Source organism: Pleurodeles waltl, chromosome 3_1, assembly GCF_031143425.1.
Source record: "Pleurodeles waltl isolate 20211129_DDA chromosome 3_1, aPleWal1.hap1.20221129, whole genome shotgun sequence".
Taxonomy (NCBI): domain Eukaryota; kingdom Metazoa; phylum Chordata; class Amphibia; order Caudata; family Salamandridae; genus Pleurodeles; species Pleurodeles waltl.
The window spans coordinates 1,739,934,242-1,739,953,990 of record NC_090440.1 but is presented as its reverse complement, the minus strand read 5'-3'; the positions used below and the strand labels follow the sequence as shown (position 1 = coordinate 1,739,953,990).

Below are 19,749 nucleotides of genomic sequence, written 5' to 3'. Positions count from 1 at the left end.
ACACCAATGGCACAGTCACCCACACATACTGGGATGACTCAAGACGATGTGGACCCCTGGGATCTATATGACCCACCTATATCGGACAACAGCCCAGAGTGTTATCCAACAAAACCTTCACTGCCAGAGGACAGTACGTCCTACACGCAGGTACTGGTCAGAGCTGCAACATTCCACAACGTAACAATGCACTCGGAACCGGTGGAGGATGACTTCCTGTTTAACACTCTGGCATCCACACATGCATCGTACCAAAGTTTACCAATGTTACCAGGCATGCTTAAACACGCACAACAGGTCTTCCAAGAACCTGTAAAAGGGAGAACCATCATGCCAAGGGTCAAAAAGAAATATAAACCGCCCCGTCATACCCAGTGTATATTACTCAACAGCTCCCTCCGGACTCAGTGGTTGTGGGGGCTGCAAGGAAAGGGGCAAATTCACAATCATCGGGGGATGCGCCACCCCCTGATAAGGAAAGTCGAAAATTCGATGCAGCAGGGAAAAGAGTGGCATCGCAAGCAGCCAATCAGTGGCGAATTGCCAACTCACAAGCCCTACTTGCCCGCTACGACAAGGCGCACTGGGGCGAGATGCAAGACATCATCCAGCACTTGCCCAAAGAACACCAAAAACGTGCCCAGCAAGTGGTCGAGGAAGGACAGGCCATATCAAACAGCCAAATCCGGTCTGCTCTAGACTCTGCTGATACAGCGGCATGGACTGTAACTACAGCAGTAACAATTAGAAGGCATGCATGGCTGCGAAGTTCTGGGTTTAAACCAGAGATCCAACAGGCGGTATTGAATATGCCGTTTAATCAACATCAGTTATTTGGGCCGGAAGTGGATACTGCAATCTAAAAAATGAAAAAAGACACAGACATGGCCAAAGCCATGGGCACGCTCTACTCCTCACAATACAGAGGAACATTTAGGAAACCACAGTTTGGGGGAGAGTTTAGACAACAACCAGCAGAACCATCCACCTCACAAACAAAACCCACCTACCAGTCTCAGTACCAGAGGGGGGGTTTCATGGTTCCTACAGAGGACAGTTCCCAAGAGGAAGAGGGAAATTCCAGCCTTCCAAGCCAAGCCCTAGCAAGCAGTGACTTCAATGTCACACTTCCCCAACACATATCACCGGTGGGGAAGAGATTAACCAAATACAACCACAATTGGACACACATTACCACAGACACGTGGGTCCTATCAATTATCCAACATGGTTACTGCATAGAGTTCACAACATTCCCTCCAGATGTTCCTCCAAAACCGCACAAAATGTCTCAACAACACTTAGATCTATTACAAATAGAGGTCCAAGCACTGCTAGCAAAAGAAGCCATAGAGCTACTACCCTATCACCAGAAAGGAACATGCGTTTACTCCCTGTATTTCCTTATCCCGAAAAAGACAAAACATTAACACCTATCTTAGATCTCAGAACACTGAATCTCTTCATCAAATCAGATCATTTCCACATGGTAACACTTCAGGACGTAGTCCCTTTACTAAAACAAAGGGAATACATGACAACATTGGATTTCAAGGATGCGTATGTTCACATACCCATCCACCCATCTCACAGGAAATACCTCAGGTTTGTAATACAAGGCAGACATTACCAATTGAAGGTGTTGCCGTTCGGAATAACAACAGCCCCCAGGGTATTTACAAAATGCCTAGCTGTAGTAGCAGCTCATATAAGGAGACATCACATGCACTTATTCCCATATCTAGACGACTGGCTAATAAAAGCCAGCACTCAACGACAATGTCATGTTCACACGCAATACGTGATAGATACTCTACACAAACTAGGGTTTTCTATAAATTACCAAAAATCTCATTTACAACCATCCCAAAAACAACAATACTTGGGAGCAACACTCAACACACAAAGAGCAAGTGCCACTCCAAGTCCACAAAGAGTTCAGTCGTTTCAAAATATAAGATCAAGCATGCAACCAAACCAACACTACACGGTCAGGTTTGTGATGAAACTACTAGGCATGATATCCTCATGCATAGCTATTTTCCCAAACGCAAGGCTACACATGCGGCCCTTACAACAGTGCCTAGCAAAACAGTGGACGCAGGCACAGGGTCAACTCCAATATCTAGTGTTGATAGACCGCCAAACACACACTTCGCTTCAATGGTGGAACCCTCTAAATTTAAACAAGGGGCGGCCTTTTCAAGACCCAGTGCCTCATGCCATTATCACAACAGATGCATCCATGATTGGGTGGGGAGCACACCTCAACAAGCACAGCATACAAGGTCAGTGGGACAATCAGCAAAAACAACTCCACATAAATCACTTGGAACTGTTAGCAATCTTTTTAGCACTAAAAGCCTTTCAACCCCTTCTAGCCCACAAACACTTTCTTGTCAAAACAGACAATATGACAACAATGTATTATCTAAACAAACAGGGGGGCACACACTCGTCACAGTTGTGTCTCTTAGCACAAAAAATTTGGCATTGGGCAATTCACAACAACATTCGCCTAATAGCACAATATATACCAGGCATTCACAATCAGTTAGCCGACAATCTCAGTCGAGATCACCAGCAAACTCATGAATGGGAAATACATCCCCAGATTCTACAACATCACTTTCAAAGCTGGGGGACACCAAACATAGATCTGTTTGCAACAAAAGAAAACGCAAAATGCCAAAACTTCGCGTCCAGATACCCACACCCTCAGTCCAAGGGCAATGCTCTATGGATCAGCTGGTCAGGGATATTTGCTTACGCTTTTCCACCTCTCCCGCTCATTCCTTATCTGGTCAACAAACTGAGACAAAACAAACTCAAACTAATACTTATAGCACCAACGTGGGCACGCCAACCCTGGTACACCACACTGTTGGACCTAACTGTGGTACCCCACATCAAACTACCAAACAGACCAGATCTGTTAACACAACACAACCAACACATCAGACAACCGAATCCAGCATCGCTCAACCTAGCGATCTGGCTTCTGAAGTCTTAGAATTTGGATATTTAAACCTTTCCAAAAAGTGTATGGAGGTCATTAAAAAAGCAAGAAAACCCACAACAAGACATTGTTACGCTAACAAATGGAAAAGGTTTGTTTGCTACTGCCAGGCTAATCAAATTATGCCATTAAACGCTTCCACACAAAACATTGTAAGTTATTTACTACACTTACAAAAGTCCAACCTAGCCTTCTCTTCCATTAAAATCCATCTCACTGCAATATCTGCTTATCTGCAGATTAAACATACAAAATCGCTTTTTAGAATCTCAGTTATTAAAGCCTTTATGGAAGGACTAAAAAGAATCATATCCCCAAGGACACCAACAGTACCTTCGTGGAATCTTGATATTGGATTAACACAACTCATGGGCCCACCATTTGAACCCATGCATTCTTGTCAAATCCAATTTTTGACTTGGAAAGTAGCCTTTCTAATAGCCATCACTTCACTTTGAAGAGTTAGCGAAATACAGGCGTTTACTATTCAGGAACCCTTTGTACAAATACATAAACATAAGGTGGTTCTTCGTACAAATCCACAATTCTTACCAAAGGTCATATCACCATTTCATCTAAACCAAACTGTGGAACTTCCAGTCTTCTTTCCACAGCCAGACTCAGTAGCAGAAAGGGCATTGCATACATTAGACATAAAAAGAGCGCTAATGTATTACATTGACAGAACAAAACAATTTCGTAAAACAAAACAACTGTTCGTAGCTTTTCAAAAACCGCATGCAGGTAACCCTATGTCTAAACAGGGCATTACCAGATGGATAGTCAAATGCATTCAGACCTGCTACCTTAAAGCTAAAAGAGAATTACCCATTACTCCAAGGGACACTCCACTAGAAAGAAAGGCGCCACAATGGCTTTTCTTGGTAATATACCAATGACAGAGATTTGTAAAGCAGCCACCTGGTCTACGCCCCATATATTTACTAAGCATTACTGTGTAGATGTGTTAGCAACACAAAAAGCCACAGTAGGACAGGCTGTACTAAGAACATTATTTCAAACAACTTCAACTCCTACAGGCTAACCACCGCTTTTGGGGAGATTACTGCTTTGTAGTCTATGCACAGCATGTGTATCTGCAGCTACACATGCCATCGAACGGAAAATGGCACTTACCCAGTGTACGTCTGCTTGTGGCATGTTGCGCTGCAGATTCACATACGCCCTCCCACCTCCCCGGGAGCCTGTAGCCGTCTTAGTTGCATATAAATTGTAAATATGTGAATAAATTTTACTTTACTACACACTATGTACATACATATCTACTCCATTGCATGGGCACTTCTAGTATCCTTACTTCACCAACTCCTACTTCACCCTTTGCGGGGAAAACAATCTAAGATGGAGTCGACGCCCATGCGCAATGGAGCCAAAAGGAGGAGTCACTCGGTCCCGTGACTCGAAAAGACTTCTTCGAAGTAAAACAACTTGTAACACTCCGAGCCCAACACTAGATGGCAGGAACAGTGCACAGCATGTGAATCTGCAGCGCAACATGCCACGAACAGATGTACACTGGGTAAGTGACATTTTCCATATATATATATATATGTTCACCCACTAACTACTTATAAAGGTGTTTCATTTGGTAAATGTATAATATTCATCATCATAATACAAATAATGAATGAAATGTAATGAAATTACATTTATTTATAAAGTACAAGCATCTATCCAAAGGGCTTTCAGGCCAAAGGCGAGGGGGTACTGATGATTTTATGGAATCTGGAAGAGCATATGTTTAAGTTACTTTCTGTAAACGTTGTTAGCGTGCCACAAGTAAGCTGAAAGATGAGAAGAGGCCCTTTGCCTAGAGTGGCTAATTTTAAGTGATACTAAGAAGTGTGAAGTATGGGTGGGTGCTTAGAGAGTGTACTTGTAGGTAATGCGGAGATCTTTTCCAAATATAGCTATGCCCGGAGTTGTTCAGGCTTTGGTGTGCAAGACAGAGTGCTTTGAACACGATACACTTACACAATGGTAGTCAGTGTGTGCTTTTTAGGTGATTACATATGGATGTGTTTTTAGGGTGCCTAAGATGAAGTCTGACAGCTGTACTTTGCACTACCTGAAGATGATATATTAGATGTTGAGGAGGCCAACTTATAGGACAGTCCCATAATCAAGACTAGGGTCTAATAAAGCCTGAATCAATGTTTTACTTGCTGAGTCAGGTTGGAGATTTCCCACAATTATCTTAGTATGGGAAATCAAAGAGAAGTTACTTGGTTAATCTGCCATTTGAAAGTGAGCTGTGTGTCAAGATTATGCTTAAATTTGCACCTACTGTGGTAGGTGTTATTCAAATTTCATTGGGCTGCCATGATGATGACCAACTCTGAGATTGTTTCCCAAAGAGGAGGATCTCTATTTTTTTCATATTTTCTAGGAAGACCTTCCTAGTAGACTTGAAGTCATCAGATATTGAATAGTGATAATCTGAGGATCATTGCTGAATGATGAAATCCTAAACCCAGAGGATCTAACTATTTTTGCACACTGGCACGCCTCAGAGTAAGGTAAATGGGGTAGAATGAGACGGAGGAAGTTTGGGAATCTGAGTACTGCCAGTCAAAAAAAGGCTAACCAACTGAAAACCAGCTTTCAAATTCCACGTTTGGTTAGTGTAGAGAGTAAAATTGAATGGCAGACCTTTTCAAAGGCCACAGAGAGGTTGATAGGAATAAGACTAGCGGGCCACCCTTGTTCAAGATCGTCCTCAACTCTTCTGTAATGGCTACTAGAGTTGTTTCTGTACTGTAACCTAGCCTGAATCCTAGTAGGGATTTGTCCAGCGGCTGATTCATCTCGAGGTAGCTGGTCACTTGTATATTAACCAGCTTCTCCATTGTCTTAGCTGGTAGGGGGTGCAGAGAAATTGGCCTGTAGTTTGAGGGAAGTGATGAAGCATCTGATTTTATTTTTTTAGAGTGGCCTCACCACACCATTTTCCAGCACTCAAGGACTTCAGCATCCGACAAACAAAGGTTATGGAAGCTGGTAACTCTTGAGACTTCTGGTATTTGAAAAGTTAATGGAAAGTAATCAGACTGAATCGTAGGGAAGGGGTTTTCCAAATGAAGCAAGAATGCGGTGCTAAAGACAGGATCCAATAGGTGCGCTGCCTGATGTGTATGGAGCTCTTCCAATTGGGTGAATCCTAAGCGTGCAAGAATTCTAGTAAATTCAACAAATCTTGGTTTTCTGGGATATCCAGGTGAAAGTTAAGACCCTCTAAAATCTTAAAATGAGATCTGTGGATTAAAAAAGGTGCTAGGAATGAATGAATACTGTTGCTAAAATTGGCCCTTGGTCCTGGAGGCCAGTGATGAGGCAAAGGCGGTTCCGCCATTAGGGTGGAGGAGCGTTGCTGCTTCGCCAGCAGCGGCAGCTACAAAACCTTTACAAGAAAACAATAATAAACTATGTTTATTATTGTTTTCTTGTAAAGGGGCGGGCCCAGGGGGTGACTAGCAGTGAGAGGGAGTGCACGGCACTCCCCCTCAGAGCGCATGTGTGTTTGGCCGGCCATCTTGGGCTGGCCAAACACACATGCGCAGTAGGCTCTCTCCAGCATGCACAGGCTCCCAGTCTGCCTGGGAGCACCCTGGCTCTGAGCAGCATCAGGATTGGCCAGAGGGCAGGCTGGGAGCCTGTGCCTGCAGCACCAGTGACGAAGCAGAGGAGACGGAGGAGCAGAGCGGCGCACAGCGTTCAGGTAAGTGTTTTAAAAAAATATATATATTTGATGTTTATTCTCTCCTCCCCTCTGTGTGCTGCCCCACCCCTTCCGCTCCCCGCGAGCCACGACTGATATAAGGACCCTGACAAACATGTGGTGATGCTAGCTTTAACTGAAACAATAATCCCTCTGATTCAGGGAAGAGTACATTCATCACCGAACGGTTGAGACCTTTTTTTAAAGAATAGCACTGTCTCCTGCCTTTTATTTTTTTTTACAAAATTGTTCCTAAATAGCTGTTAGTGATAGTAGACAGTGACTATAATATTCGCCTTGAGGCATCATCCAACCAGGTTTCAGTCAGAAACAATATGGCAGGGGTATTAGCTTTGATGAATTCACGGATTTCTATTTTATTTTTTTTATCAGAAAACTAACAATTACGAGGTATATAAATAATAAATTCCAGGTTGACTTGCAGTCTTTTTATTTAAGTTTGTAGGATTCGGAAATCACACACTTTTCAAAATTTCATCTAAAACCACAAGAGCTACACGCAGACTGAAAGGGCTATGCTGGGGTTAAACATGGAACAGTCCTTTAGTACAACTGATTTGAGTGTAGCTCAGCAGCTGAATACACTTTGTGTTGGTAGGTTTCTCTTTTTCGAGATCCAGCGCCTCTAGTGCTCAGTGTAGGAATGGCACAGATGGGTTTGCCTTTGGCGCGCCAGCTGCATGCTTCTGCCCCTCAGAGGTGCTGTGGTCGGCAACATACAGCGACAGGGGTTGTGGCTACCCAGAGACGCACTTGTGTCTCAATTAAAACCATAGGGGTGAAATAAAATTGCAACCTGGTGTCCTTCGTGCCCAACTTCACTTGAAGGCTTCTCTTCTAGTGAAGTCTACTAGAAATAAGCACAGAATGAATCAAACGTGAGAAATTAAAAACGTAAAAATCAAATGCTGAGCTTGGAGCAATGCACTTCTGAAAATGCAATTGTGTTACGCACTCTGCAACTCAAAAGGAACTATTCCGCGCTGCTCTAACATAAGGATAGCAAAGGTGCGTAGGAGAGCCAAACATGCCTTCTAACCAAACCTAACGTATCATAGCATATTGATAAAAACAATTGGAACAACAAACACTTTATAATAACATTTAAATAGAACCGATTCAGGTGGGGGGGGGAGTCCCAAATGTATTGGCTTTATTTTAGGTGTCTCCTGTCTAAAATTGTCTGTGCCTCAATATGTCAATGGGGAAAATTCTTTTACCCGATTTTTTTTTCAAAATCAACCACTTCCCAGTCTGTAAATATTTCATGTATGCATCACAAACATGTATTAAGGGTTAAGTGATGGCTGACATGCATGACATGGTCTCAGAATATTGACCTGTAAACGTGTCAGCACACTTCCGATTGTGCATTTGCTCAACACGACACGAGCAGCTGTTACAAAAAACGCCTGCTTTTGTCCTTGTAAAGCCACAGGTGGTTCCCCCCTAATGGATTGTCCTTAAGACCTTACCTTCCAGTCAGATTGAATTCTCCATTAGTAAGAGAAGACTGCTGCCCCGTGAGGCTCGCCCTATTGGCTGGCTCTGCAGCGGCTGATTCATCTCTAAATGCCCTCTTCCGTGACCTCTTGGCGGGAACACTGGACAAACTTAACTTAATGGTTTTTCTCCCTGGACTGGGTGCTCAGAACTCTCCACGACAGATGTGCACCAGTAGTTTACTCTATGCAAAGGTGTTGCCACGTGGAGGCGTCCATTATTTTTTACTTCGGCATGGGCACCTGATCGTTTTGACCATGTTGGAGCTGACTGAGATGCCTATACAATTCTGTATACAAAACTTTTCAGGGCACTGAGAAATTCAAAATAAATTTGTGAGGTGAGTGTCCTTTATGTCTGTATAGTTTGATGACATGCATTGCGTTGCTTTAACGTGAATTCATTATAAGTGTGTGTGTATATATGTTTGTGTGTTTATATATGTGTGTGTATATATATACACCTTTGTTCTTGTTGGTGCTCTATTTGGACGATGCAGAAGGATAAACATATATTTACACTACAGAGGCTGGATTCAGCAACAAACATTAAGTTTAAACCTATACATGTGGATATTTAATTACTCTGATAATCCACCAAGCGTGAATGTGGCCAGGGGTGTGCGGATGAAAAAGGGTTCTGTGTCAGTTTTGGTGAAAAGAAAACTTTGAAGGTGTTATTTTGTTTGTCACGTGGAGTATTCCTCATTGCTAATAGGTTTGCATTTTCAGTCTTGAGATGAAATCTTCACTCTGAGTGGCCTTGCCATTCTGCCTTCCCCATGGTTTCTGGGGCCAGACTTATTGGGTCTGCCATCTTCTGACCTAATGATCCCTGCTCTGGAGACACCTAACTCTGGCCTTTGTGGAGCGCTCCAGGGGCTATGAAAAGCTGCTGCACTCAGACCCTCCTGCACTCTTAAGTCAGCGTGAGGGGAGCAACAATCGATCTCCACTCACCTGGTTTTTCCTTCTTTTGCTAATCAACCCACACGACCCACACCACCGGCCTGAAATCAGCCACCAAACACACTTAACACCACTTTCAAGCAGGTGGAAAATATGTATGGATTTGGGCTTATTTTCCCTGGAAGTGGGAAATACATGAAAACTGGACATAGTTTTTCTGGATCTGTGTTACCAAAATCACAAAATAAAATGATGGACGGAGTATTACAACTTTTCAAACACTCATCCCCAGTCCCAGATCTAGGTTTAATCCATCGTTATTTTGCTCCAACATATTCCAAGTTTGGATATGGCTGGGTCAAAACTGAGGTGGCATAGTGAGCAGAAGAATGATGGATTAAACCCAGATCTGTGACTGGGGTGAGTGCTTGAAGAGTTTCAGTACTCCGTCCATCATCCTTTTGTATTGCTAAAGTCACCCTAAGTGGCCAGGGTATGCCCAGACATAGGTCCATTGCTCACTGTGGCACTGGATTCAAGCTAGCCTGGCTAATGTGGGGTGATACCCCAAAACTGGTCTCAGGATGCTTGTTTCCAGTCTAGGGTGGACCTGGCCTGGCAGTTCGGCCTGGCTGTTCGGGCCAGAATTTCCCATGGGGAGCAGGGTGAAGATTGATTTGCATATGGCTGGGTCCAAACTGGGGTGTCATGGTGAGCAAAAGAATGATGAATTAAACCCAGATATGTGACTGGGGGTGAAGTTTCAGAAAAGCGTCCACCATTCCTTTGTGTTGCTCTGCTCTGTTATTCCCCATTTCCGGGGAGTAACTTGTGAACCCCTGATTTACGTAGGGGGATACAACCAGTACCGGAGGTGTTGATGCACTGGTATCCCCTCACATATATCTGGGGAAGTGGTAAGGGTCCTAGAGTTGAATAATTTAGTTTTTAGTTCTATTATTCATTGTAATGAGGGGTATAGGCATGCCATCCAGGGCAACAGCTATACAGGAAGCGGCTTGCTGACCTCGGAATAACAATTGTTATATTGGATCTTCGGTTTGCAATGTTGAGCTCTGTTGTCTTCTCATCTCCACTTGCCTTTGTAGATGAGGTTCCCCATCTGCCACACCATCCCTCCACTGACACTTTGGGCATACTTAAACAAACTGCCCACTCCTGTGCAGCAAAGGTTGTGAAGCCAGTATATGTGTTGAGCAACACAGTTCTTCATGAAGGTGAAGCATGGCACAGTCCAGGTTCGTGTACATTGCTATAATGAGGCTGTGAGGGACACACTTAACAGTTCTTCCATACGACACTCGGGCATCACAGCATTCCACAGACAGGAGAACGACCCAAGGGAGACACACGCTCTTCTACACAACACACGCATCACAACTTTCCACAGAGAGGAGAACTATCAGGAGGGACAGAGGGAGAGACACACTTAACAGTTCTTCTACACAACACTCGTGCATCACAACATTCCGTTGAGTGAACTGCTATCCAGAGCGACAAAGAGAGACACACGTTAAACAAATCGTCTACACAACACTGGTACATCACAACAATCCACAGAAAGGAGAGCTAACTGGATAGACACACCATACATTTATTAGACACTTCCGTCTGCGTAATTAATTGATAATTTGCGCTCATTGCAAACATTCAAATGCTACCCCTCATCCATGGTGTAGCTTTGTTGTTTAAAAAAAAAAAATATTGAGATTTAGAAAAAGACACCGAAGTAAACAGATCAGTAGTGATAATACATCACAGAACATCTGATAGCATAGCTCACTGTGCAGCTGCGCACGAATGTGACCATTTACAATTTACACATTTTTCCGGGCGAAAGTCAGACTTTGTGAATTAGGCTCCATAACATATTCTTCACAATAGGTTATTTGTCAATGAAATGAGGCGTAAGTACTCTCTCCTGTAAAGAATATAGGGCTGCATAAAGTTCACCTGGACATACATCATTGATATGTTTCATAGAGTCGCCAGGGGCAAAGCAACAAAGGAAGAAACCGAATGCTGACTAAATATATTACAGCTGAAAACACTATGTAAAGGCAACCCGAAGGTGTGAACGCAATAGTAAGTTAGTGTCAAAAAAGGTTTGTTACATTTCTGCGCCATCATTGTTATTTATTTGCAAAGCGCAACGTACACCAGACCTTCTGTGAGCTATTGACTAGCTTGCTGTCTGAACTGATCCACTTGGAAGGAAACAGAAGAAACAAACATAAAAGGAGTGTAATGTTGACGATTCAGGAGCGGTTTGGTTTGCATCGGGAGTGATGTTGAAAGCTTCAGAGAAAAACATTATTCATATAGGGAAAAAATGGTCTTCTGAAATTCGAGAAAGAAGATTCCTGATGCAAAGATAAAGAAAGAGCGCTCCATACCTCAGCCAGGGCGACTGAGAATGCTCTGTCTCCATCACACATGAATAGGGCTGTGGAAGCTACATTTTGAGGCAAGGACATGATCCGGGATGTAATCTCCATATACCTGAGTAGTACTCTAGAGGAGGTTGGCGCCATTGTAGATCTGTGGAATAGTGCTTGAGTGATCGTGTGAGAAAGCCTGAAAATGAGTCTCTTCAGCTGGGGGAAACAGAAGTGCCATGATATAGGCTTGATAGACTTAGCGCCTTGACAACTAAGCTGTGGTCATTGGCTTGAATAACTGGCAGCTTTCTTTTCATTGTCTTAAGTTGTTGAAAACCACAGGCACCAAGATTGCTCATCTGACTGTTTAGGGAGAAACTGACAACAATTTGACTTCCAAAATTACTCGCTGTCTTTATGGGTTTACTTGAAGGATCCATCTTGAGGGCGTTGTTTTGGCTCTGGTTTCATTTGACAGTAATGAAATCAGTTATGCGTTCTCAACATATATATATATACATAACATGACATAAGTGCCCAAATGTTTCAGTATCTTAGCCTCGAGAAACAGGTAGATGTTAAACATAAGTGGGTATCTCCGTGATTAATGATATTTGAGCTGGAATTACATTTGGGAAGAGAGGCTGTTTGCCATTTGATTTTCCAACTGTTGCTTAACTAGTCCTGTGATGCCAACTTCTCTCAGTGTTCCAAGGAGAACAGGTTGCATGGCATAATATGCGAGGGCTCCGATTACACTGCTATCTACCAAACACCTGATGTCATCCAAGATGAGGATGACAGCAAGCTCGATTGAAACCCAATTTGTGGTTGCCCTAACATATTTCTCTTTCAGTGAAGGTTTGCAATTGATCAAAAACAGTTTTTTCCCAAAGGATTTAATAAATATTTAAACATGGACACTGGTTGAAAGTTGTTAAGTTACCTGGTGATTGGGATGACTTATTTAATAGTGGATTCACACATTACATATTACATTACTATGACATCACGGTGTATTATGTCATGTTATTTGAACTTGATTAAGGACATGTGCGCCAAGGGTTCTTGGTGCTGGAGTACTTGGTTATGAAGTAGCAAATCAGAAAACCAGTTGGAAAACACATGCTTAATATCTGTATTCCTTTCTAAGCTCCCAAGTTTATCAGAAAAGGGACCAAATCAGTTTCGAATCATAGAGGATACAAAAGGGAATTCCGCAGTGTGGGAGCATGGACAAAAAACACTCCAGTCTACCATACCTTTCCCGAAATATCTAGGAATGATTAAATAGTTAGATCCAGAGCATTTGTTTTTATGTGGGAACAGATTTCTTAATTTCCCTATTTAGAAAGCAGGGGATGTGCCTTTAATTCCTTTAAAAGTGATACAGCAACTCTTAAAGTGTATCCTCTGTTTTTGTGGCAGCCAATGCAGTTCTTTCAGTTTAGGTGTCACATGGGAAATCGTGGGCAGTTTATACATGAGGTGAAAAGCCTCGCTTTGGATAACTTGCAGCCTGTTGGTGACATTATTGGGGAGACCAATGGAATTGAAATAGTTCAGTCTTGATTGCAAAGTATCCTTAGTTACAGTTAAGACTTCTCTTGGTAGTGGGGGAGGTGGAGGGGTTACATTTCCCAATCAGTTTTAGTAGATAAATACATTTTTAAACCACTGCTCCTATCAGAGATTTCATTGTCAACGGACTGTCCACAAGTACTCCGAGGGTTTTTGCCACTGTCTTAGATGTAGGTGGGTTTCCCGTTTCAGTTGGTCAGTAATGGCTACCCTGGTGGTCTACTCTGTTGCTTAGAATCACAATATGTATTTGTTTGGCATTTAGTTTTATTTGACTATTGACCATTCAGCTCCATATGCGCATCATGATGTTCTGAAATTCTAATTATGTAACTATAGAGCTCTCAAGGGAAAAAAGTAGTTGTGAGTCATCCGCACAATTGTACGAACTGCATCCCCTTGATGCCAACTCCTTTGTCAGGGTCTTGTCACACATATTGAACAAATGTGGAGAAAAAGAGGAATTTTGAGGGCTTCCACAAGTCCCTCATCAGTGACATCTTTAATGAAATGAGAGGGATACGAAATACTCCCAGTAGGTGCAGTGTTACCTATACATTTTCAAATCATATTAGCATAAGTATACATTTATTTTCAAAGGCACACTCCAAACATCCCTCTCTAATCCACATGCTCAGGAAGAACGACTCATGAGTTTCTTTTCTAAGTCCCACCCCTGCTCCTTTCGCACTTGCCTCCCTCATGAGGATTGCAAAGGGATTAATGAGCTAATTTTTTGTGCCCAACCGGAAAAAGTCCTATTGACTAATAAAAACAGCATGGACGAGCTGAGGAGTTCTTGTGTGGAGGGTAATGCACCAACAGCCATGGAAATATATGGCATCCGCTAGTGACCAACCCTCCAGTGCGGCCAACTGCAGCTCCCTATTGTGAAGTCATTATCTAGTGTCATACATTTACTGTAATGTCATTATGCTTTATGTCACTACATTTTTTGTCATTGTCTTGTATCATTGACGCTTATGTGATGCCATGCAGCCCCTCATTACAATTTTCCTATTACATTCTACAAAATTACCCTTCCCACTGAATTATCATTACCTGGGGTACTTGTAATTCCAGAGTGGGAAGATAATGGGAAATATGTGTTTTGGGGAACAGGATGCTGGAATTGTTTTTGCAGAGTCAGGGACTCTGGATGCTAGTCTGAAGTTACTAAATCTCATGCTCTTAATCTCATGGTGAAGTGATGCACTTATTATGATGTCATTAAATTTCATGTCACTATGCGCTTCTGTGATGACACGTCTTTCTCATTGAGCCCCTATGTGATGCCATGAAGTCACTATTTATGGTACAAACAGTGGCATTGCATGCTATTGCGTTGTCATCCATGGTATGTCAATATTATTTCAATGTTATGATGTGATTGTGGCCTGTGAGCCTACCATGGGACTGACATTGCCCAGCCCTCCTAGTCCTACTAGAGGCCAATGCCATTCTTCTATTTGCATGGGACCCTCTTGTTGCTTACTCTGTTCAAACTTTTTTCCTCTTTTGAACCATAGTGAGTCCCTTTCGGAGGAGACCCTCAGGAGAGCGAAGCAAATTGGCTTCTCTGACAAGAAGATTGGAAAGTGCCTGGGGCTGAGTGAGGGACAGACTCGTGACCTTAGGATCAGCAAAAACATCACACCTTGGGTGAAACAGGTAAGGACCTTTGGACGCTGCAAGGAGGTTCAGGTGTCTTTTCAGAGATCCAGCTGGTGCCGGAAACATGCCGACATCAGCATCAAAACAAATGCAGGGAATGAATACAGAACAATAACAGTCCATGTGATCTTGAACATGTCACATTCTTTCCCTCCATCTTAGTTTGCTCAAACATTATCTCAGATGTTGGTAATTGATCTACTTTAGCAGGAAGCTCACGGCTTCTGTTCATAAGCAGTTGTCCAGCCTGGCCTATTAGGGAAACATCTCTGTGACATGGCCATTGTAGTCTAGATATGTTGGCTGGCTGATAGGAGAAATCTTAAATGGGAATGACTCTTTCCTTATCTGGCCTTGTATTTCAGAGTCAAGGGACCTTTTAAGAAATCTCTGAATTTCCTTGTAGGTCAGTTTCCTCTCACATTGCAAACTCTGTGGCCAATCAGACACCATTCTATCGCTGCAACGGGCTGGGATCTCTCAATTAGCATTAATTTGAGGCTTGGCAACTCCTGATTTGGCTAACGCAAATTCCTAAACTCTTCTATTGGAACGCATTGGAATTCTGTCTCTCAAAACATTCGAAATGATATATTTTGAGAGCACACAGCCTTCCCCTGCTCAGGTCAGTCCGCATTTCTGAGCCAATTGGATTCCTAATCAAAATGACTTCCACCACCTGCAGAGTTTATCGGTAGCACAAGCTGAGTGAAGGGATCCCCAGCACTGCTGATGAAATCAAGAATTGCATGAGACATTCTTCGTGTTGGTATTGCTTTTGAAATAGTTCACAAATATGGTGTCACCGCCACTCACACTTGTATTCAGGATCTCTCACAGCAAACCATTTTGTCTTGCATTTTGATGGATGATGTTTTCCTTTCCAGATTGACACACTGGCAGCAGAATACCCTGCGATCACAAATTACCTCTACCTCACATACAACGGAAATGTAAGTTGAGTACTTCCTACATTTCTCTTCAACATCAATCTAGTAAAAGTATTAGGAAGGATTGTGATGATGTATCCATTCCCCTGCTTAAGATTCGGAGTGCCTCATAGATCCAGATACAGTACAACTTTCACTTAGAATATCAGTTCTTGCTAATTCTGTCCCACAAGTTCCTAGATATTCCATTCTGAGCTTTCGTGCAACTCAGAAAGCACAACTGAATCCTGGCTCACCATACTCCACACATTCCAAGTAAGGACGTCATATAGCTCTGACAATGCACCTCAGCCCTGGCCCACCATGTACACAGATTGCAGTCCATGGTCTCACATTACTGGGTCTCTGGACCTTACCATTTAATTCATTTAATCATAGTTATTCAAAGGCACAACCTTACACAGTTGCGCAAATACACCTGAATCTTACCTGCACCCCTCATACGATTCAGGTACAATACTCCGCTCTGCCAAAGAACCTTGAGGTTAATTTGTCACCCCTTTTTCATTTTCAGTGGAATAAATTGCTGCATTTTTGCCACATCATTAATCTCCTGCATCCATGCTATTGCATTATTGGGAATTCCGCCATTCTACCGCCGACTCATTACAGGCACCTGAGTCACCAGGCTGTGCTACCAGCACACCTACTGCACAATAAACCTGGATGCTTCAGCCTGCGTCTAAATGCCAAACAATAAGCACAACAACATAGGATCACAAAACAAAGTGAACAGCATTTCAAACGCACCCCCATGTGGTGTAGCTTACTGCCCATATAGGCAAACTCTACAGTGCTCCACATAGGGTAGCAAGCGCTACATAAAATGCTGCAGTACAATGCAATGTCTCCAAATAGAACTGGTCAACTATCCAAAATACCACCAATTAACAGTGTTCCCATCTGTCCGTTTGTCCTCTATTTCTGTCTAGAAGGCAGCCTGCTGTGGCCCTGTTCAGCTCTCTCCTTAGCGTACTCACTCGCTCGCATAATCGTCTTCTCTTTCTGGTACATAATCGGTCTTTAAATTGTTCTCTTTCCTGAACCTTTGATCTTATGATATGAATATCTTCTCTGCAATGATGAAATGACTGAAAGTGTCATGCCACTCAGAGAGGGGCTCATAAGCTACTTTTCCTTGCTTTCCAGGAACATGATATCAAATTTGATGACCATGGCATGATGGTGCTGGGTTGTGGACCCTACCATATTGGTAAGATTCTTTGAGATTTTTCCTTATGAAAATTCCTCGTCTAATCACACTTCTGTAAATTGTTTCATATTGAGCACTGAAGTAAACAGAACACCGAGACAATTGCAGTGGACTGAGTTTATCTGCACAAATAAATTAATTTAATCATGACAAAATGGGTGGCCTTTTTATCGGGTCTTTTGTCTGGTTCTCATGTCAGATTAATTCTCTTGGGTATTAGGCTTGCTACACTGACCAGCACTTGGGTTGGGTAAAATAAATGGATCTTGGGGTTGTTTGATCCTCAAATCAAGAGAACTTTCTAATTTTGCATTGACTTGTCATTAGGTGGGGTGTGTTGACTGACATTTGGGGTATGATCATTGTCACATTTTCAAGCAGGTAAATATGCTTGTCTACAGGTTGAGTGCAATGAATACTGGAACAGTGCTCAGCTGGTTTTTTTGGCTAGGTTTGCATTATGCAAATACATTACATTATTATCATATATAATATACATTACATATACATACATACTTAAATGAGGAGTATTGATCGGTCCTCAGGTCTGGAGCACTGACTTTTCCCTGTCGGGCCGACTTTAGCCCTAGTGGCGCCCTGTGTGACAATGATTGTAGGCACCCCCACAAATGACCACCTCTGCCATGGATTCCATCAATATCACCCTTTAACAGAGCCCCACAACTCTCCATGACCACTCTCTCTAAGATGCACTTAAATAGTTTTATAGCATCACTCATACCAGAGTTGAGTAGGGTCAGAGCACAGAGACAATCAATTCTATGTGTGTAAATCAGTGGATAGAAATGTTACCTGAGATGGAAGACTACAAGGTCTAGGAGCCACGTCATACATACTGGAAGGCAGTGTAGTTTAAGAGTACTTCTTCTGGAGAAGCACAATCTAGGATTTTAACTTATAAACTGCAAATAACAACAGGATCTGTGTGACAAAAACAGTAACTCACTGACCTATTTACATTATTTGCAGTTCTGTGATCTCCGTGGTACAAGTGCATTGAAGCAGACATATTAACCCTCTGCACTACCTTAAAATGAGTAAAAACTTCCACTGGACACAACTCAGATCGCTCCCCAGAAAGAACATCAACCACAGAGTCACCTTGACCTTTTTATTTTTGCTTGAAAATAGCTGGAGGCAAGGAACGCGGGCAGCAGGTGCTTTTAAAATCATAATACACTTGCAAACACAGCACCCCCTCCCCGAAGTCAGAACTCGGTACGGTAGCACAGGTCGCACTGCCCTAGAGCCGGCCCTGTTTCTTGTGTTAGGAGCACTGACAAGTGCTTAGGGCTGGTGGCTTTGGCAGATTTCCAGGGCGGATGCAGTGACTTGTCATCAAGTCACATGCATACCTTATATACATACAGATAAGGTAGAATGGTTTCATATCTTGGTTATGTCTTAGTCAGCTTGTGAGGTAGCGTGTAGAGTGTATCTTTGTTTCCCTCGTTGAGCAGCTGTCTTAAGGAGGATTTGGTAGTGTCCACCTGTGTTGCTTCTAACTTCTGGGATCTGCTCTGACCCTGCCCATAACTCTGACGAAAGCAATTCTTAAAGAGAAGGGCCTGGAGAATTACTCATTGTCCGAGGTTGATGGAGCAGGAAGACTCTACTCCCACAGCACATACGCAATGTGTGTAGGCATCAATGTGGCACATGCTATGGACACCTTCCGGAACATTTGAGGGAATTGGGTGGAAATGGATCATGGAGTACGAATGCCAGTACCGGAACAACTTGTCCCCCACACGGTCAGTACTGTGGAAATAAATGGCTTTTGAGATTAGCTCCAAAAATAGTATGTTGGTCTCATCAGTAAGTAAGTGTGATAACATTCATTGATAAGTGGTCCATTGCAGTTCTGTAAATGTGGTACTGCACATTTTACAAATTAAGTCGGGTTCATGATGTGCAGATATACAATCATTTGCAATACTTCTAAATGCATTTTGTAGCTCGAAGATGTGTTGTTTTAATATTAGTTTGTACGAATTGGAAATGTCTTTACCTAAACACTGCACATCACTCAATATTTTTAATTGATTGATTGATTGCCTTCTCCTGGGTTTTGAGAACAGTAGTCAACATACAGGGTACATATTCCCTGTTACTTTGGGCTGTTGTGAGATTGTGTCTCTAGCCACGGTGTTTAAAAACAGTGTAAAGCCTTGTCTCGTCATTTCCATATGCATTTTTATAATATATAATACTATTGATCATACCTATAGGACAACAGGTCTCCTTAGCTGTCGCTTAGAACACTCAGTTATCTTACCCCCTAAAGTGTCTCGCAGTGCTTAAATAACAGGGGTTCTTGTTACTCGCTCAAGTTTACTACTTTAATGAAAATGATTAGCTGAGTTTGCCCACCACCTACCCTTTCCACAGATCGCTTGATTCTGGAATGTTTAGTTTTTTTGTGAAGACTTACGATTCAGGCTTTTTTCAGGACCCGCATTATGTGGCATGCTTCATCATTTGGGCGAATAAAGGGGTGTGTACTTAACGTAGAGAGTACCACATACAATGCTACTAATGTCTTAGAGTCGTTAGTGGTCTCATTAAAAACCTCTCTCTCTCTAAGTTAGTAGTTTTAAGTCTTCCTGTAGGCCAGTCTGCCTCTGCTTTAGGGCCCCAGGGACCATGCTACAGTTTGTATACTGTCACAGAACCTGCTGTGGCTCAACCTTAACTATAGAATTGTCTTTTATTTGC

At 42.6% G+C, this 19,749-nt stretch overlaps 1 protein-coding gene across 1 annotated transcript in view; it reads left to right on the top strand.

The window, feature by feature from the left end:
- The window catches only part of CPS1 (carbamoyl-phosphate synthase 1), a 159,203-nt gene that overhangs the window by 92,952 nt on the left and 46,502 nt on the right, over positions 1 to 19,749 (top strand). Inside the window, exons 22-24 of the mRNA XM_069225655.1 lie at positions 14,703 to 14,844; positions 15,735 to 15,800; positions 16,947 to 17,010. Coding sequence (XP_069081756.1) covers positions 14,703 to 14,844; positions 15,735 to 15,800; positions 16,947 to 17,010 — 272 coding nt within the window. The remainder of the gene's footprint in view (positions 1 to 14,702; positions 14,845 to 15,734; positions 15,801 to 16,946; positions 17,011 to 19,749) is intronic.